At 38.3% G+C, this 19378-nt stretch overlaps 1 protein-coding gene across 1 annotated transcript; it reads left to right on the top strand.

Moving 5' to 3' along the window:
• Positions 1-879: 879 nt before the first annotated feature.
• Positions 880-19029, top strand: SEC23IP (SEC23 interacting protein; the record flags this gene model as incomplete). The annotated part of the gene is made up of 17 exons (XM_010290679.1): positions 880-1409; positions 2818-3013; positions 3544-3737; positions 4075-4164; positions 6275-6395; positions 6722-6811; positions 7450-7591; positions 8932-9140; positions 9802-9920; positions 10516-10686; positions 11071-11166; positions 11343-11549; positions 12228-12383; positions 13108-13210; positions 14574-14759; positions 15727-15889; positions 18948-19029. Coding segments are annotated over 17 exons (2855 nt in total), but the record flags the coding sequence as incomplete, so codon positions are not given.
• Positions 19030-19378: the final 349 nt, after the last annotated feature.

The raw sequence follows: 19378 nt of genomic DNA, 5'->3' as shown, positions 1-19378 counted from the left end.
GCGCAGACGCTCGCAGGTTTAACTGAGCTTGCTGTGAGACCTATGATAATGTCAAACCACTTTTTTCCCTACTTGTTACTAGATCATTGCCAAGCAGAAAACTGGGATTGACCAGGACCTGGTTTATGTATTTTTCTAACGAGAAAGGGCAGTCATGGCTTTGCATCTTTTTAAGCCCTCTCCTGCAATTATGCAGAATGGGGACTTATTTTTCTGTGCTGGAGATTTAGTTCTTGTGCCAGTCTAGAGTAGGATTTTTAGAGAGAACTGGAGTAAGTCTTGCTCATCAAGTGACTTGGAGTGATTAGTCGTGACCACCTTGCAAGTTAAATGGGAAACCTTGCTGAAGAAGCAGCTGAGAATGGATTGCTTAACCAGTAGGTTTGGTCTCTTTGGGAATGTCCTTAGGCTCTACTTTTGAATTTGATCTTGGAATTCTAAAAACTAGAGCATAAAGTCCTATGCTTGGTAACTGTTTTCAGGGTGAAAGGATATGAACCAAGGCTGCTCCTGCATTTGGTGGGCATATGGGAAATTGGAAGGGATTTTAGTGCCCTGGAAGCAGGGATCTTTGCCAAGTTGTCTTGGGAAGGCCCTGACTTCGGTCTCTTATTTCAGATTTTCAATTTTTGTTGCTTTGTCTGTGTACACTGAGTCACTTTTATGGTGCATCTTAAATGTTCTTGAAGACTTGGTATCTTTTTTTCATTTTATGGTGTATTTAATCATTGAGGGTGTGTAAGCTCTGTAATGCTTTTAGCTTTATGGGGACCAACAGAGTTTTGGAAATATTTGATAACGTTACAGAATATTTTGACTATATACGCTAAGTGGTTTGAACCCCTCATAATATCTCTAGTGATCTTTTTGTTTTTGCAGATGATTCTGCAGATGTTGGTGAAGAGGACAGCTTCTTGGGTCAGACTTCTGCCAGCCCCAATCCACCACAGACTTTCAACTATTTCTCTCAAGTACCTAGTAGCAGTGACCCATTTGGAAGTATTGGGCAGCCACCCTTAACAACTGTTGCACCACCTGTTGGAGCACCAGCCTTCTCCAGGCCTCCAACTTCACTTCCACATGTGTCTGGGTCACAGGATGGGCAAAATGCCTTTTCACCACATGTTCCCAAGTCACAATCTTCTTACAGTGCACCACCTACTTCACAGGTGGCAAACACAGCTTATCAGACTCCTCAGCAGAGCTGTCCCCCGCCTGCAAATGCATCTACTTTTCCCCAAGGAACGTCTCAGCAGGGGTATAACCCTTATCGGCACACCACCCTGAGCAGCAGAGCTAACCCATACCTTACTCCGCCGCAGCTGCAACAGAGTCACGCACCTGCTCACTCACCATCCTCTGTACCACCTCTCCAGATGTATCAGACACCTCCAGGGTCATTGACACAGGTATATAAACCATTCCTGATGTCCTGGTACCAGAATGAAATAATTTAAGTCAGTTTCCACTTTGAATTGCATATTTTATCTTCTGAAGATTTTTCTTTTCCCTCAGAAAACCCAGAAAAAGTCTTGAACTGTTTCTGATAGCAAAATCTTTTCACTAGAACTAGCCTGGAACTGTTGCTTTGGGAAAACTTTGTGATGTTTGAAATGAGCATACCCTGTAGCTACATGGGTCTCTCTTGTCAGAAACAGCCAGGTTGTTTAGTTCTGTTGCTCTTTTCTGGCTGTTACTGAGTTTGCTGCCATTTCAGCTGTGCTGCTGCATTGTTTCTGCCTCTGCTGTAAATCAGGTCATTCAGCCATTTGCAAGATACAGGCTACAAAAATCTCTTTTCAAGCTGGTTTTGCTGGTGAAGCCAGCACTTTTTGAAATTATGATCCAAGTCACATAGATTGTCAGCGAACCTTTTGAAACATATTGGTTTAGGATTTTGTGTGATGTAAAGTATTAATCTCCATTCTTTTTTACCTTCACAGCAGCATTATTAAAATAATGTAAATGGATTAGTAATAACCTGACAAGTTTTCTTTGAAAACAACAAAAATTGTTTTTATTTTGCCTGAGCTATTGCTATATTGCTGCTGTTGTGAATAAAGAGTAGAAAGATTATATAATGACAAAAAACATAACAAAGGCAGTAGAACCTGAACAATCTGAAGTGTTAAAGAATTCCAGAACTTCTGATTGCTTGATTTTTATATATTGTACAACATATTAGTTGTTTTTGGTTTTTTGTTTGTTTTTTTTTAATGCATCAGTTAAAACAGTTGTTAGTGCTGACATCTTGCTTTTAGTTGTACTAACTGGGATCTGTGCAGTATTTGTATGAAGTCAACTTTATGTGGACTATAGTCCCTTTCAAAATCAGTTACTTTTCTTGCATCGCTGAGGCTACATTTAAGTTTGAAATCTACCCTGATCACTTTACAGGACGAGAGCTGTTACTGAGGTGAGCACTTGTTAAAATTGATGATCTTTATGCAAAAATGTAGTTATGTATAAATGAATAATGAGAATACAGTTTTGTTTTCATGTCAAACTTGGTGGCTGTAAGAAATAAGCTCAGCATAAGTTTTGAATATTTTAAATCGTACTGGTTTTAGGTAACCAAGGTGCTAGACCATAACAGTTTTTAACAGTATTTGTGGGAATGAAATTCCCAGTGTAACTTTCTGAAAACATATTAAAGTGGACAATTTATCTATAAAATTTTTAGAATGAAAGATAATCTTCGGGGGGGGGGGAAGAAATGTTAGAAATAAAGGCTCAGAGTATTCTCTGTAGCAAAGTATAGATCAGTTCTGTAAAAACTATGTGAGATTGAGGTGATGAACCAGTGTGTATTTTCAGTTTCCACAGTCTCAGACACAGCTCCGAGCTCCCAGGCCTGCAGGTCCACTGGTCCAGGCACCTCCTGTTTTGCTGCAGAACCAATATGAGCCGGTTCAGCCACACTGGTTCTACTGTAAGGAGGTGGAGGACAAGCAAATATGGATGCCATTCAGCATTCTGGATTCTGCAAAGCTAGAGGAAGTCTATAATTCTGGTAAGCTGTGAAAATCTTAATCATATCTTATTCAGAGGCCAACAGGAGGACTAGAAGGAAGATATTAGAGTAATGCCACTTCCATATGAAAGAGTCATATGGCAGTAATAAGTAACGTTCATACGTATCTCGAAAATGTATTTGTGCCACTTAATTTATTCACTTGCATTATCTGTTGCTTGATGCTGTCAGTATTAAGATGTACATCCCCAGTGGGTATTGCATTTTCACATAGAACTCCTAGTTACCTGTGTCTTGGTTTGCCGTTTTGTTAAACTCTGTCAGTTCTGGAATAATTGTTCATATTTGGGAGTTGTTCAAAGGTTTTTTGTTGTGTACAGAGCATATAGAAGCATTTTAGGAGCAACACAATGGTCGCCTGGTATTATCAAGCTTCTCTTCCATAGCATAACTATCTATTAGTTATGGCTTAATATTCATCACAGAATTTATTAGGGCTAGGGCGAAAGAGAAAAAAGATTGTATGTGTTAGTGTACAATACTAACAGAGTGTGACTTCTGTGTCACAGTCCAGCCTGATCCTGAAAGTGTGGTTCTGAGCACTGACGGGGGACGCTATGATGTATACCTGTATGACAGAATGAGGAAAGCTGTTTACTGGGAAGAAGAGCCTTCTGAAGTGAGACGATGCATGTGGTTTTATAAGGGAGACAAGGATAGCCGGTTTATTCCTTACACTGAAGATTTTAGTGATAAGCTAGAGGTTAGTATTATCTTTATTGAAACTTCACAAAGAATTTGACAGTTCTTTGTATTTATGACCTTAGAAATACTTTGTGTCTCATTCAAACGATTTCCAGAATGCCCTTTCTGGAACATCAGTAAGCAAATCCTGGAAAGGGGAGTGGCTGGAAGGCCACGTTGCTCATAGTGCACTGCTGTGACTTAAAATCAACTTGTGTAGTACTTGATATGACACTTCTTTGTATAAATAAAGCTATGTAAATTATAACCTTAATATTACAGGTGATGCATAAGGCCAAAAAACAGTTTGTCTGAAAAGGCATACTGATTTTAATCTAACTTGTTTACTGTTTCAGGCAGAATATAAAAGGGCTGTAACTACAAATCAATGGCATCGGCGACTTGAATTCCCAAATGGGGAAACGATTGTTATGCATAATCCTAAGGTAATAGATTCTGGTGATTGGTTCTCACATAATTCATTTGGGGTGAATGAGCAGATGGATAGAAGCATAAATTGAATGCAGTCTTAGTCTTGCTTGAAATGTACTTGTTGATTGTTTTGGATATGTGTTAAAGATGATAAAGTTTATAGAAGCTGAACTCCTGCTTGCTTTGATATGCTGTCATGTGATTAAAAGACAATGCTTTCTGAAACCTAAGAAGAATAAGGGTTTACACAGTACATGTTTTGGCTAAGCGTAACTAGCAGCAAACAGGAGGCAATCTGAGTTAGTTTAACCTTGGTCTGTACCAAATAGAAGGTAATTTAAACTAAAAGCTTTCATCCAGATGACATCCAGAGGGACCTGGACAAGCTCAAGGAATGGGCCTATGTGAACGCCATGAGGTTCAACAAGGCCAAGTGCAGGGTCCTGCATCTGGGTTGGGGCAACCCTCTGTGTCAGTACAGGCTGGGGGATCAAGGGATTGAGAGCAGCCCCATGGAGAAGGACTTGGGGATGCTGGTGGATGAAAAGCTGGACCTGAGCTGGCAATGTGCGCTCACAGCCCAGAAGGCCAACCATCTCCTGGGCTGCATCCAAAGCAGCGTGGCCAGCAGGGCAAGGGAAGGGATTCTGCCCCTCTGCTCTGGTGAGACCCCGTCTGGAGTCCTGCGTCCAGCTCTGGAGCCCTCAGCACAGGAAAGACATGGACCTGTTGGAGCAGATCCAGAGGAGGTCACAAAAATGATCCGAGGGATGGGACCCCTCTCCTGTGAGGACAGGCTGAGAGAGTTGGGGCTGTTGAGCCTGGAGAAGAGAAGGTCTTGGGACACCTTATTGCAACTTTCCAGTACTTAAAGAAGGCTTAGAAGAAAGATGAGGGCAGACTTTTTAGCAGAGCCTGTAGTGATAGGTCAAGGGGTAATGGTTTTAAACTAAAAGAGGGTAGATTTAGACTAGATATAAGGAAGAAATTTTTCACACTGAGGGTGGTGAAACACTGGCGCGGGTTGCCCAGAGAGGTGGTGGATGCCCCATCCCTGGAAACATTCCAGATCAGGTTGGACGGGGCTCTGAGCAACCTGCCCTAGTGGAAGATGTTCCTGCTCATTGCAGGGGAGGTTGGACTAGATGGCCTTTAAGGGTCCCTTCCAACCCAAACTCTTCTATGATGCTATGTGGAGGAGAGCGTTTATCTAACTATAAGGTAATTAGTTTGCCTATCTAAGCCATGAGAAATCTTGCACTGCAACTGTTTCTAGGCCATGAGAAAGTAGAATAACTTCTAAGGCTCATTTGCTGTAAATACTCTGCTAAGTCTCTTGTGATTAAAACGTGGACTTCGGCCTCATTGACTAATGCCATTAATTGTTCACTTATCACAGATGCAGTAATTAATAAATAAAATAATCCAAGGGCCAGAAAGGATCACAGTTGCTTCTACTTTAAGCACTTATTAGTGCTGGTTAAGGAGTTCTGTCCAGTAAAAACCTGGAGAAGGAGCTCTTAAGCCACTTTGTCTCATGAGTTCAGACTATACTAAGTCCCTGTAAGTCTTATAAACAGCCAGGCTACTGAATTCCTCAATTTCTAGGGTTTCTGGGCTACTTCAAATGTTGTTGTCCTTCCCTGAAAAGCGTGTCTCCCCCCCTCCCTGGTGATAGAGTGACTGTAAATAAGGGTGGTGATCAGTTTCCCCACATAAACAGTAGTCTGCTAAGGAAGAGTGGATACTGGAGTCTAGGAAAGACACACTTGATAATGCTTGTCTGAGGAGTTAAAATTGTTAAGAATCACTGAGCAGGCCAGCTTCTTCAGCTAGTGGTTACTTCTATTTAAGTCATCTGGTTGCTTTTCACACTAAGGAGGATTATCTGTGTTGCATTGGAGTCTAGTTCTAGTGAAGCTGTTGCTGCCGCAGGGAATAGCCCTTAGGGTTTTCTAAGGGTTTTTTTTTGCATATGTGCTAACCGAAGAAAGCAGTTGAGTCTCAGATGCAAGGTAAAGCAATCACACAAAAAGTGCGTTAAACCATGCAGTGCTTTCAGACTAACACTATGATTCATGAGGGGTTTTTTGTGTTTATAATTGGACAATGTTTTTTTTTCAGGTCATAGTTCAGTTCCAACCTTCTGCCACACCAGATGAATGGGGCACCACTCAAGATGGTCAGGCAAGACCAAGGGTAGTGAAACGTGGGATTGATGATGACCATGATGAAATTCCTGATGGTACGTGATTACTATATGTGGGTCTGCAGCTTGAGTAGTCAGTTCATTTCTGTGTAAAAGTTGGACCCTAGTGGGTGGAGCGGCAATGCACTGTTCATGCCTAGGGTCTAGAGATTAAAGTTGCTCCTTAGTCTGAGCTGCTTGAAAGAAGTTTTGTGGTTTTTTTTTTTTTTTTAATCAAAGGAGTCCTGTGGGCTATGTTATATCCTGAACAGTGTTATGTAATAGGCTTTATAAAGCAAGTGTATCTTCAGGTTACTTGACTCTAAAGTTCACCACTGCAGTACATATTGGTACTCTGAATTTTTTATTTCCTTTTTCTACAGGAGAAATGTCCCAAATAGACCATCTAGTATTTATGGTTCATGGCATAGGTCCTGTATGTGACTTGAGATTTAGAAGCATTGTTGAATGCGGTAGGTTTTTGCTTATTTAATGAGCAGTCATATTAACTGGTTAAACGTGGGTCTCTGTCTCATATTCAGATAAGCATGTCTTTAAAAAAAAAAAAAAAAAGTCTTTAATGTTAAGAAGTTCAGTTTCTGGTAGGACTTTTTCCAGATTATTTTCCAAAAGCAGAATCTGTGTTTTATTAGACCAACAGCTTTAACTGTTATTATTAGTCCTCAATATTAGATTTGCAGAGTGGTTTGGCTTTTGGGAGTGTGGGGGGGTGGTGTGTGTGTGTTTGTGGTATGCGTGTATGTGTGTTTGCTTTGTGTGGTTTGTGTGGAGTGGTTTTGTTTGGTTTTTTTTCTTTTTTAAAATACAGTCCAGCACAACTGAGTAAATTAAGAAGGCTATGTCTGGTCATGGAGTAAAAATGCATTCATTGTGAGATATATAGAAGCCTGCTAGAAAACCCATGTTTAAAAAAATATATTTTCTTATAGTTAGAGGAGTAATACTTGCAAAGAATTTTCCACTTCACAGTTTTCTTCATTTATGTTTTGACCATGTCTGAAATTGGGAGTGGGGAGGAAAGGAATATTTGTAATTGTGTGTTACTTGAGTACCTCTTCTATCAGATTTTCATTACTCCTCTTCTTTACAGTTGATGATTTTAGGACCGTTTCTCTGAAGCTGTTGCAGACTCACTTTAAGAAATCTTTTGAGGAACGTAAAGTGAGCAGGGTGGAATTCCTGCCAGTTCACTGGCATAGTTCTCTGCATGGAGATGCAACAGGTGTTGACAGGTGAGTATACTGTTTAGTTTTGTGAACTTCATACAAGCTGCACCTTAACAGTTTTCATAAAGCGGATGAAAAGAGAAGTTAATACGCTCTTAATGCTAGATGAATAAATGTATGATGGTTACAAAAGAGAATCACTATTTTTTTTTTTTTTTTAATTAACATTTTGATGAGTATAGGGAAAGCTGGAAAGGCATGTGGAGTATTTGCTCCTGTTTATTTTCATAACACTGAGTGACAGGATATATATACACACACACTTTTCAATACTGCATTTTCATGAAAGTGGCTAATGCGTTGATACGCGATGAGTGAGTGTGTAGAGATAGTGATAAGTATGAGGTAGTGAGCGTGGAGGTGTGTTGTCCAGCAACAGGTATGTACAATTTAGAGCGGAGAGTTTTCTCTGCTGTAGGAGATGTCAGTGTCTTCACCCTAGGAGATGTCAGTGTCTTCTTTCTGAGGAAGACATTGAGCCCTCTGTCCAGTCCTAGAGCAGTACCTGAATTCTGATTAGGCAGTTGAGCCAAGATGATTATTTTTTTAAACAAAGTATCTATATTTGGGTAGGAGTGTTACAGCATTTAAAAACTTATTTTAAAATCACTTCTTGGTGACTATCCCTTTGCTACCACTTGACATTTCAAGCTGTTTTCTTTTGCTCAAAGATGGGGAGGTAGAAATTGGGAGGGCAGCAACCTGTACTGCTTAGAGTGCACGCTGGTGTTCTCCAGACTGTTCTAGCTTGGTCAAGTCATACTGCTTTCCTAGAGTCTTAGTCTTTTATTCTCATTCAAACACTGCATTATCATGAGGAATGAAGATCCTCATTCTGTTAATCAAACCAGGCAATGCTAACTAACTCAGGCAGTCTCAATTCTGTAGTGATTCCATTGCAGCTGACTTAACTCCCAGCAGGCAGATGGTGATACCAAGCTTTTTATCCAAAAAGAGAGCATTATGTTGCCTGTTACTTCAATTTCACCTTCAGTTTTTATATGCGAGTTCTTTTTCTCTTCTACTTCTACCAATCTGCTCACAAAACTTCCGTTACTATATGAGAGCAGTGTTGGAACAGAAGAGAGATTATTTCAGGCATCCCTTCATCCTTCAGAGAAAAAAGGGAGATGTATGTTTCTCAAATATGTACAATCAGCAGCTATCGCTAATACACGAACATGCAGTGAGGCCAGAAGGCGTATGTTGGGGTTTTTAATGCCTGTACAAACCATATCTATCATATTTACACTGCAGTTCTACTACCTGTCATTTCAAAAGTGAACAAAGTTCTCGTCTGCATTTCTTTAAAGGCATTCATGCTTCTAATGTCTTTGTGTTACTAGGAACATAAAAAAAATAACTTTGCCAAGCATTGGACGCCTGCGGCACTTCACCAATGAAACACTCCTTGACATACTGTTTTACAACAGCCCCACCTACTGTCAGACGATTGTGGATAAAGTGGGGATGGAAATGAATCGCTTATATGCACTTTTCATGAGTCGCAACCCAGACTTCAAAGGAGGAGTCTCTGTGGCTGGGCACAGTTTAGGTAATTATCTAAGGAATCGATTTGGGATAAAACCAACATTGCTACACTAAGGGAAATGGAACCTTCATGAACCATAAGGCTAAAATTTGCTGATAGGGCATGGCTGTCTTTTAGTCAGCAGTATTCTGAAAGTTGAACACCGCTCAGTAGCTTTGAGAGAAGGTTAGTACTTCATGGATGCATGCATTTCCCTCCCTGCTACCACCCATTGTTTCCTTCATGAAGACTTAGTGTCTAATTTGTGTTTAAAAGTTGACAGGTTACCTGATGTCTTGATAGGTGGGTAACTTCTGTATCTTGGAACACCCACTTAGTAAAAGTAAGGTAATTTTTTGGAACATGGAATAAAGTTATAAAGACATGACATACTGGTTTGGGCTGGAACTTTTCTTCCAGTTTGGCAAGCAGCCTAAGATGGTTAAGAAAAGATAGTTTAATTGTGGCAACTACATAAAGCTATTTCACAGGTTGGGGGGGAATTTTGCTTTTTGCTGAGAGTGATCATGTTCAAGTTAATATGTAGGTATTTTAGTTTTAATTCAGCCATCTTTTTTGATCAATCTATATGTTGCTATTACTATTCCATATAAATCTTGCTTAAGATTTAGGGACAGGAAAATCTTGACATTTTTCCCAAGGCAACTTTAATTCCTGTTTTCAGGTTCCTTAATTCTGTTTGACATATTGTCTAACCAGAAGGACTTGGCTTCATCAGAAAATGCTGGACCGTTCTCTGGTGTTAATGGGACTGTAAAGGACATGGCTGTTCATGATAAACAGGTAATTTGCATGCTAGTCTTTCCAGGCAAATAGATCCGATATTTTCAGTAACTTTTTCTTAAGTTTTCAGAATTGATTAGCCGAAACATGATTGTGGGTTCTGATAATACATTTTAACATGTTAATAGAAACGTGCAGTTTTGCAAATATTGTCAATTCTCAGAACAAACTATTTGCATCTCTCTCAAGTTCCAAGTAGGCTAGTAATGAGATTTGACCATGAACATCAGCTTTGACCCTTGTGGACACTTAACTTGGTCTTAACAGTATCTGAATGGTGGGGGAGATGCGTAAGAGGGAAAGAACGTCTGTGTTCAGGATAGAAACAGTGACCAGTTGTTTGATGATTAAAAGGAAATATTTTTGAGTGTTGGAAAGCTCAAGAAACCTTTTGCCTCTTGTAATAATTCTAAATATGTATTTTGCTAGTCTATCATTACTGGAAAATCTGTATCCTGCTTTACTGAAAATGGGCATCAGTTTACAAAACTTAGATAATAATGTTTTTAAGAGAAAGTAAACTTGTTTTTACTTGCTGCATATCGGCTTTTCACTGCTACATGATGTGATTCTGTTTCTATGCTGTTTTTTTAAGATGACTGAAGATACCAGTTCCCTGGGCTCCTCAATTACTACTTCTGGTGATGACCTTTGTGAGCCTGAAGTAGATGATGATGTTCCTACTTTGCAGAAGACTCTGGAAATGCTTAGTTTGTCAGAATATGCAAGCACATTTGAAAAGGAGCGAATTGACATGGAGTCTCTGGTACAATAATGTTCACTTGACTTACGGGGATTGCTAGAATATGGAGGCTTATGTTTGAGTTTTTTTGGTTGTGTTTTTTTCTTTATGACTTTCATGTACCGTGAGACATGAAAGCAGTTGAAAAGTAGGATAATTAATGCATGACATGAAGACTAAAAGTTATGCAACTCTCTCTTTTTCTTGATGTGATGTGTCCCCACATTCCCCATTATGTTAAGGCACTTCATATCATGTATCTTTTTATTTTTTTGTAATTTCTGTAGCTTTATAAAATGTCTTGTCTAATTTGTAAGTCATTGCCAGTAAGAAATTATGTATGTTACTAGAAAAGTTATAAAGTATGCTTTGATGTGTGTGTGTTTTGTTTTTTTTTTTTTTTTTTAGCTGATGTGTACAGTTGATGACCTGAAGGAAATGGGGATACCTCTTGGACCAAGAAAGAAAATAGCTAATTTTGTAAAAGACAGAGCAGCCAAGCAGGTAAATACATTTTTCAGGAATGAAATAAGTTGTTTTTAAGCAAATGTAACTGATTTTCTTGCTGTGGAGTAACTTCTGGTCTTTAACACACCTGTTAACATCATGGATATATTAAAGGAATTTTGACAACTGTGAAATAAACTATTTTTTCTTGGTTTTGAAACTTGTCTCAAAAGGAACAAAAGAAAGCAGTAGCAGAAAAGAAAGCAGTGCTGGCTGCCACTCTCCAAACTGAAGAAGGTGCACAGAAAGCAAAAGAGACTGTTACGTCTGTCTCCCCTTCAGAGTCTGGTCAGCTGCAGTCAAAGAGGAAGCTTCCAGTTGGTGCATCTGTTTCTTCTGTGAACATTGACTATGAGTATTTTGAAGTTGGAACTGGTCAGGTGAGACTACATAAATTGAAATGATTCATTTGGAACAATGCTGTCATTTTGCTTGGGTTTGTTGTTTTTAATGTTGATGAGTTTGTGCTACTTTCCTTGATTGTTGTACAAAAGTTACGTTTGCATGGAACTTTACCCTTTGGAGGGAGGGAGGAAGGACTGGGACAGTGGGTTAGATAAGTGAAAAGCAAAACTTAATATAACAAGGATGCCACTGCAATTAATTTTTTTCTTCCAGCAGTGAATGAGCTATAAATATGGTTCTGTTCCAGAACCATGTGAATGACATGATAGTGAATGGCTCTGTGACTTTACACTTAACATGGTAGCCTAAATTCATGCATTTTACCTCAAACTTAACTGAAAAACCAAACCTTGATGACTTCCTGTTTTAAATATATTTTTTATTTTTTCATACTTTTGATTTTTTTAGGTTTTTGTTTTTGGTTTTGGTTTTTTTTGTTGTTGTTTTTAAGAACAGTATTTTAATATTATAGTATTAAAATGTACTGGTACTATAGTGTTAGTATGGAAGGGGGCAGTGCAACTGAAGCCTTTTGGAAGTACTGTGAGCATGTGGTTGATTTAATACACACCTTATTTTTCCTTCCTAGCTAAGCAATTATATTAACTAGCTGGCAGTTCTGAGAGATTACATATCTGATTTCTGTCTGGTAGGTTTCTGTAGTTTACAGTGCATTGGACTTTGAACCAGATATTTTCTTTGCTCTTGGTTCTCCTATTGGTGTCTTCCTTACTGTGAGAGGTGTGGAGAAGATTGATGAAAACTACAGGCTTCCTACCTGCAAGGGATTCTTCAATATCTATCATCCAGTGAGTAAGCACTACATCCGATGATAACAATGCAGAATCCTAAGTTTTAACCTCTGAGCATTACACTTCCTATCACCTACATACATTTCCCAAAAGACTCTTTTTAAAAAAATGACCCAACTGAAAGATATATTCCAAATACTTCTGGTCTTTCACTGCAAAAGTGAAGTAGAGCTGGCTATGGGTTCCATACCTAGCATTCTAGGTATGGGTTGGCTTGATAATATTTGACCTGCTAATTTTCAGAGCTTAAAGAACCTTTTTTTTTTTTTTCCCCCCCTTTCATCAATTTCAAGCCACTCTTGTAGATTTTTATGAAGTGTTTGTATTTGAGCAGTTTACAGGACTTTTCTGAGTTTCCAGCTCAGATTCTGGGAAATTCAGAAATCCTTAAAGGTTTTGCAGTTCGTGCAGTACATTTGTCCTCTTCTGTTCCATCTTGTCACTGTTTAATTGTTAAACATGTTGGTAGAAATCATCAGTGTAAGAAAATTTTGCTGTTCTTCCACTGTTGTGTTTCCTCTCCTAGAATCTCTGTCTGTAGGAGAACAAGACCTGATTAGTTAATGAACCTGCTTAATCTTAAGATTAAACCAGATAGTCATGAACTGAGTTTCTGTAAACTGAAATAGAACAGAATTAAAAAATGGTCTCTATTAATCATAATAGATAATTAGAATAATTTCTGAGGTTAACTAAATGTCATTGTATTGTTTCTTAACAGCTTGATCCAGTAGCTTACAGGTTAGAACCAATGATCATTGAAGACACGGATTTAAAACCAGTTCTTATTCCACACCATAAAGGCAGAAAAAGACTTCATCTGGGTAAAAAGGAAACTTATTTCATATATGGATCTCATTCCTAATTCACTCATTTGATGTATTAGAATATCATAAAATTTTAAGATACTAATGAATGTTCCTGGATAACTGACTCCATGTTTTCCTTAAACATCGGAGGGGATTCCTCCCAGCCCCATTTGTTGGACATTGACAATTGCATTCAGACGTAATAATCTTAATTCCTCCAGATTTGAGTTTCTGATTAATAAAGTTCCATTTTAAAATTGCTGTATATTGTTTGTTCACCTTAACTTCTAAGATAATGTGAAACAGAAACTAAATTTACTGGTTTATTTTTACCTTGTCCCTAGTGACCACTATGAAGTGTTTAAGCAGTGTCTGTTCAGTATTGGAAATGTTGAGGAAAAAAGTGGCTCAGTAGCCATTGGTGGGCAGGGACCAGATTTTATTGCTCATGAGTACACATCAGACCAAGGTGCTGTACTTAAATTTTGCATACCTAATAAGAAAAGTCAGTTTTGCTGTACAGTTGACAGTATTACTGCTGTACAAGTTCACAGAGCCCTCCTGAAAAGCCTGTCTTCAGGCACTTGTATAGAAATTCTGCAGCATCTATGCTTTAGAATGGTACATTAGAATGTGTCTGCTTTCCTAGACTAGGCAAGGTATTTGTTAAGGAATGTTTTATGTTACAGCTCTCAAAAAGTGTGAGTAGTAAATGAGAAAAATACAGTCTGTTGCTCTTTACTGGTTTTTCCTTGATGTAGTTGAATGCTCCATGGAATAGTCATGAGCCCTGATCTAACAGACCCATGTACTTCTACCCAGTTATTGTGAAGAGCTCTCCTTCATGCAGAGTTTCCCACCAGTATTGAATGGCAGCTTGGTTACTGGTGAGACACTTACGGAGCTGTAGCAGAATTACAGGCTAGAGCTGTCTGGGAGTGCTTCTCCAAATTCACTTCTTCTGCAAGAGGAAGCTCTTCTGGCCTCTTCTGCTGTGTTGGAGTTTGAGACTAGCCTCTGTACTTCTCCTTTAGTGTAGGATGTTAGGAGTAATTGTGGGTGGTGGTGGTGTTGAGGAATTGGCTGGTATAGCTGTTTTTGTGGACCCTTCTGGACTTGGAGGCTTTTGGACTGTTTCATGTGCCTGTAGGTGTTAACTCCTTGACCCATTCAGTGAGAAATCAACTGTGTATTAATTGCATTTCCCCTAATCTTTTTAAATGGAACAGAGAAGCAAGAAACACACGTTCATGACATAGCAGGCCTGTTTCTCCTAATAATTGGGATGTTTGTTGGTCAGGGTTTCATAATTCTGGTTTTAGTTTATAATTTTAAATGCTTCTGCTATGGTGATTTTTCTTTTTTTTTTTTCCCTTAGAATTGAAAGACTCTCTGTCTCGTATGGGATCTGATCTGAAACAAGGTTTTATTAGCTCATTGAAGAGTGCATGGCAGACCCTTAATGAATTTGCACGTGCTCATACATCTTCAACTCAGCTACAAGCAGAACTGGAGAAAGTAGCTAACCAAATTAAAGAGGAAGAAGAAAAGCAAGTGGTAGAAGGTATGTGGACACATTGTTGGTTTTCGTGTCAATCTCAAATTAGTAGAAACTTGAGCATCCTAGTGACTGCTTGCTATTTGATTTTCCTGACCTTTGTGCTTTTGGAGTATTAATGTTAAATGTAAGATCTACTGCTACATTTTTTTGCCTTTTAGGAAAGGAAAAGTTAACTTTATTGAAAGATATTTTAGGCTTGAGTTTGTATAACCTTTCAACTTTCTCTTAGTATGGTAGGTTTCTAAATAAGTTGTGTTTTATTTATTATATTTAATAATTTATTAGGTGTATTATACTTATGTGTATATTTATACGCAATATTTATTGTGTATATTATTATTTATGCAAGTTAGTACAAATGAATATTTATTGGTAAGACTTACTCTCTTCAGTAGTGTTTTGCTGAGTTTTGGGATGAGCTAAGGAGTGTTTAAGTATGTACTCTAATGGGAAAAAAAGCTGTTGAGGAAAATAAACTTAAGCTGGATATAAATATTACCCCTAGTGATACCAAAGATGGGCTTCCCAGTTGTGAATTATCGGTGTCCAGCAATGCTGACTTTGTCTATACTTACAAAGGAAAAACATACCTCCTGGTTTAAATTAAGGATAGTGATTGACTTTTATGGAAGGGGTATGTAAAAATGCATTATTTCAGGTTATTTGCTTGTGGAATGTCTGGATTTGTCTGTTTATAAACAGTGGGGTTTGTTTTTAAAATTGCTTAGCTACTACATTATGTGAGCTGTTCTTCAAACAAGCTCTGTTTAAACTGTTATGAAAGAAATCAGCCTATAGTTCCAGTAAGGTTTCAGAGTTATGCAGTGGCATCCTAGTCAGTTGAGGCTGCTATTATTGTCTTACTGCAGGCACTTGGAAATTACAGCTGGGAAAACGGGTGGTACTACCTGATTATAGTCAAGCAGGCTGTGCTTGAAAATAGTTTAAATCTTAAACTCTTTAATTTTAGCTGAAAAGATCCCTGAAAGTCCAGACCCTCCAAAAGATGAAGACTTTTTGGTGAAGGTTGGAATGCTAAATGGAGGACGTCGTATTGATTATGTTCTACAAGAAAAACCAATAGAAAGCTTCAATGAATACCTTTTTGCTTTACAGAGTCATTTGTGCTACTGGTAAGAGGAAGTATTTGTGATTCTATAAATACTGCTTTTCTGATAGAACTTTATATCTTTAAATGTTGGTAATGACATGTCTACCATTTATCTTACTCCTATTGTCTGTTACTTACCTGTGACCAATATAACAGCTAGAATCACGTTTCCTGTCTTGAGTGTTTTATAATGAAATTTTAAGTGATCTCTGTCAAAAATCGTGTCCCAGTGTTTCACTTCAAGTACATGTTGACAAAAATGACTGGGTTTATATACACAGATCTATTTTTCAGGCTACTGCTGATTTGAGAAGTTAAATATTGCAAAAGGAACAACCAGTTATAAAGCTAGCAGAACAGGAGTTGTTCCAGTGATTGATGTGTATGAACGTGACTTGAGACCTGCGTTTTTTGGGTCTTTGTAATCTTTGAAATGTTCGGAAAAGACCACTGCTGAGTTGGATACGAGGTCCTCATCACTTAATTCCTAAATGGCCTCTTGTTTGGAATGATGTTGCCTTCCCACACAGGCATACTGTAAAGATAAATTTGTTATACTCTGGATGCTCAAGTGTTATGTAATTGAGATGATTCAAATGTTAAGGTAAACAGTATATATGACTGGCCAGGAATGTCAGTCTCAAGGTGTCACACCTAGATGTCACTATTAGCTAATCTCATTTCAAAATAAAATTCTGTGTTAGCACAAAGTAAACCAATCAGTCATCCTGTTTGAGACAAAGATATTGCATGCTGTTCTCTTGAACACTGACACTCAAAACACACACCTTTAGCTACAGTCATTTTCAAAACAAGGATAGCTCTATGACAATTTGACAACTGTAGTTTTTCAAATAAAACTATTCGTGAAGGAATTGTTTCAGACTACAATATGTAGTAAAACTTTATTACCTTTTCATGGGGAATGAAATTGCTGGATATTGATGCTCTGCTATGAAAGACAAATAGAAGAAAAGAAGAAAAAAGGCATGTTGGATCTTCCAATAAATGGATGGTTATGATTTACCACTTGTATGCAATGGTTGCTCATAGGCAGAATAATTTACAGAACAAGAAGCAGAGTTCGGTGTCATATAGTCAGAGCTGCTGTATACCATTGCCTTAGCTGCATTTGGATTTACTTTTTTTAAGTGCCTACAAGTGGAGGAGGATATAATTCCATTTATAGGAATAGCAGTAGCTATTGACCTATTGAACTATAGAGTTGCTCTTGTTTTTTTTCCTTTTTTTTGTATGTCATAGCATGCATTTTATTACTGTCATAAAATTAAGCACACATGAAAATATACAAGACGTGGAACAGCAGAGCAAAGGATGTGTAAACTGTATTTGGTAACACGACAGCACACCTTTATACATAATAGGCAAGCTGGGATGTCAGTTGCTGAGCTGTGCATAATGCTATTGGGTCTGTGTGACTTTTTTTGTCTTTTCAGTATACAAAATACTAGCCTCTTGTTTTGAGTTTAGCAGGTGCCAGCCAAGTGGTGCTCTACACTGTTTTTGAAGGTTTTGATTTCGATAGCTAATAATATTTGGAAGCAGGCATCTTTCCAGACTTTAAAATACGGAATTGAAAGGATCACCTGAAGTATCTTATTAAAGTCGGTATCACTTACGTTGTTAAAGATCGGAGGCTGCTGGAGAAGGGATTATCAAGGCTGCAGTGCTGACGTGTGCCAGCACTGCTGAGCGCTGGGCTGTGGCAGAGCTCCCTGATCATTCTGTGACCCAGTGGTGGCAGTGCCGTTTCGCAGGTAGAGTTGCAGGAATGGGGAGTTCTTTTCCACAAGGCGGCAGCCGATCATTGCCAGGTTTTTAAAAACTTGCTAACCATAGTTTTTTTTTGGTTATTCAAGTAAGGAAGATAAGCACGATGATTAATGACCCAAATATGAGAGAAATGAAATGTTCTGTATGTTAGAGAGAACAGCGCTTCCGTGTTGATCCTTCTGCTCGCTTGTTTGTTTAATAGTGGACACCATCAAGAAGTGTGGCTAATATCTCTGCGCAGTTGTGGAAGATATCTGTAGTCCCTTCGCTTGCACGTTTAACAGTGTCCTGGTGCTCTGTAAATGATGTTCCTCACATTTGGAAGATCACAGTTCTGACTGTCTAAATCTCTAGTGCCTCCCTACATTAATTCTTTCAAAAAAGCACGGGAAGCTATCCTTCTCTATGATTCTTCTACCCTTATTCTATGATGATTATCTAACAACTCCTGCAGCTTTGGAACTTTGTTAAAATTTGCCTGTTTAAGTTTCTTATTTTTTACAGTCGTCGTTACTCTTTTATATTGGTATTGTTTATGTGTGTTTAATTAATACTTTATAGACAAATAAGAAAATTAAGTCTGTCCATGTCAAAATTTAAGTTCAGTTAGCCTGAAGCTTTGATTTTGAAAAGGGGAGGGAAAACACCAAGTTGGAAACATGGCACTTGAGTTATATTAAACTTTAAATTATTTGAGAACATCTTTATTTTTTAGTGGTAAGGAAGAGAGGAAGACTATGGAAGTTTAATATAGTTTATTTACAAGGAACTGCAAGCCAGTTAGGAGACAAGAATTAGAATATTGCTGATAGAACTGGCAAGGCTGAGTTTTGGCTTTGGGCTAATAGATGTAGTGGTGCAAGTAAAGGAAGAAAGCCTTGACAAGTAAAACATATTCTTGGTGGAATACATTCAGGAACCCATCACAGACAAAAAGCGATAGATTATTTGAGATTTAAGCCAAATGAGTAACACCAAAGAAATGGATAGAGAAGGGGATTTCAAGCTGCAGCTATAGTAAGTTAGGGGAGCCAGAGTAGGGGAAAAATGCAGTAGAAAAAGGTAAATGTATAGGCTAGGGCTAATAGCAGAAACAATCCAAAACTGATGAAGAATTGTAGTTCAAAGGAAGTTGGTAGTGGTAAGGCCATGTTCCCGAAAGGTAAGAACTAGGGCAGTAGGCTATGCAAACTTTTTAGAGCTGGAGTGGGATGAAGTATGGCTTACAAGAATTGGAATATGGACCATACCACAATAACACTTTTTTTTTTTTTAATTCTTCATAGGGGATCTGAAGACACTGCCTTGCTGTTTCTCAAAGAAATATACAGGACTATGAATATCAATCCTGAACAGCCACAACATTGATGTCTAGATACATGAATTTGTAAGTTAGTTCTAATGTGACTTATGTACTCATAGCAAATTCAGCTGCAGTTAGATGTCTCTACTTTTACCTTTTTCCTCTGAAGTTTAAATTATGAAGCAGGCAGCTGCAAAGTGTTGTTTTGATGGGAAGAACCATTTCTAGACTTAGATGCAGGGGAAGTCTTCAAGTTCTTCCCCCTTTCATTCCCAAAAAATACCTAGTGTTAGAGTTTTTGGTACAGGGTAATAATTGCCACTAGAAATATGTCAAAAAATGCAATCTCTCTTTATCATATTTCTCCCCCAATTCAATTTTCAGTGAATGTTCAAGTGTAGGAAAACTTGGTGA

Source organism: Phaethon lepturus, unplaced genomic scaffold, assembly GCF_000687285.1.
Source record: "Phaethon lepturus isolate BGI_N335 unplaced genomic scaffold, ASM68728v1 scaffold2827, whole genome shotgun sequence".
NCBI classification, from domain to species: domain Eukaryota; kingdom Metazoa; phylum Chordata; class Aves; order Phaethontiformes; family Phaethontidae; genus Phaethon; species Phaethon lepturus.
The sequence above is the reverse complement of the archived record's forward strand: the minus strand, read 5'-3'. Positions and strand labels throughout refer to the sequence as shown.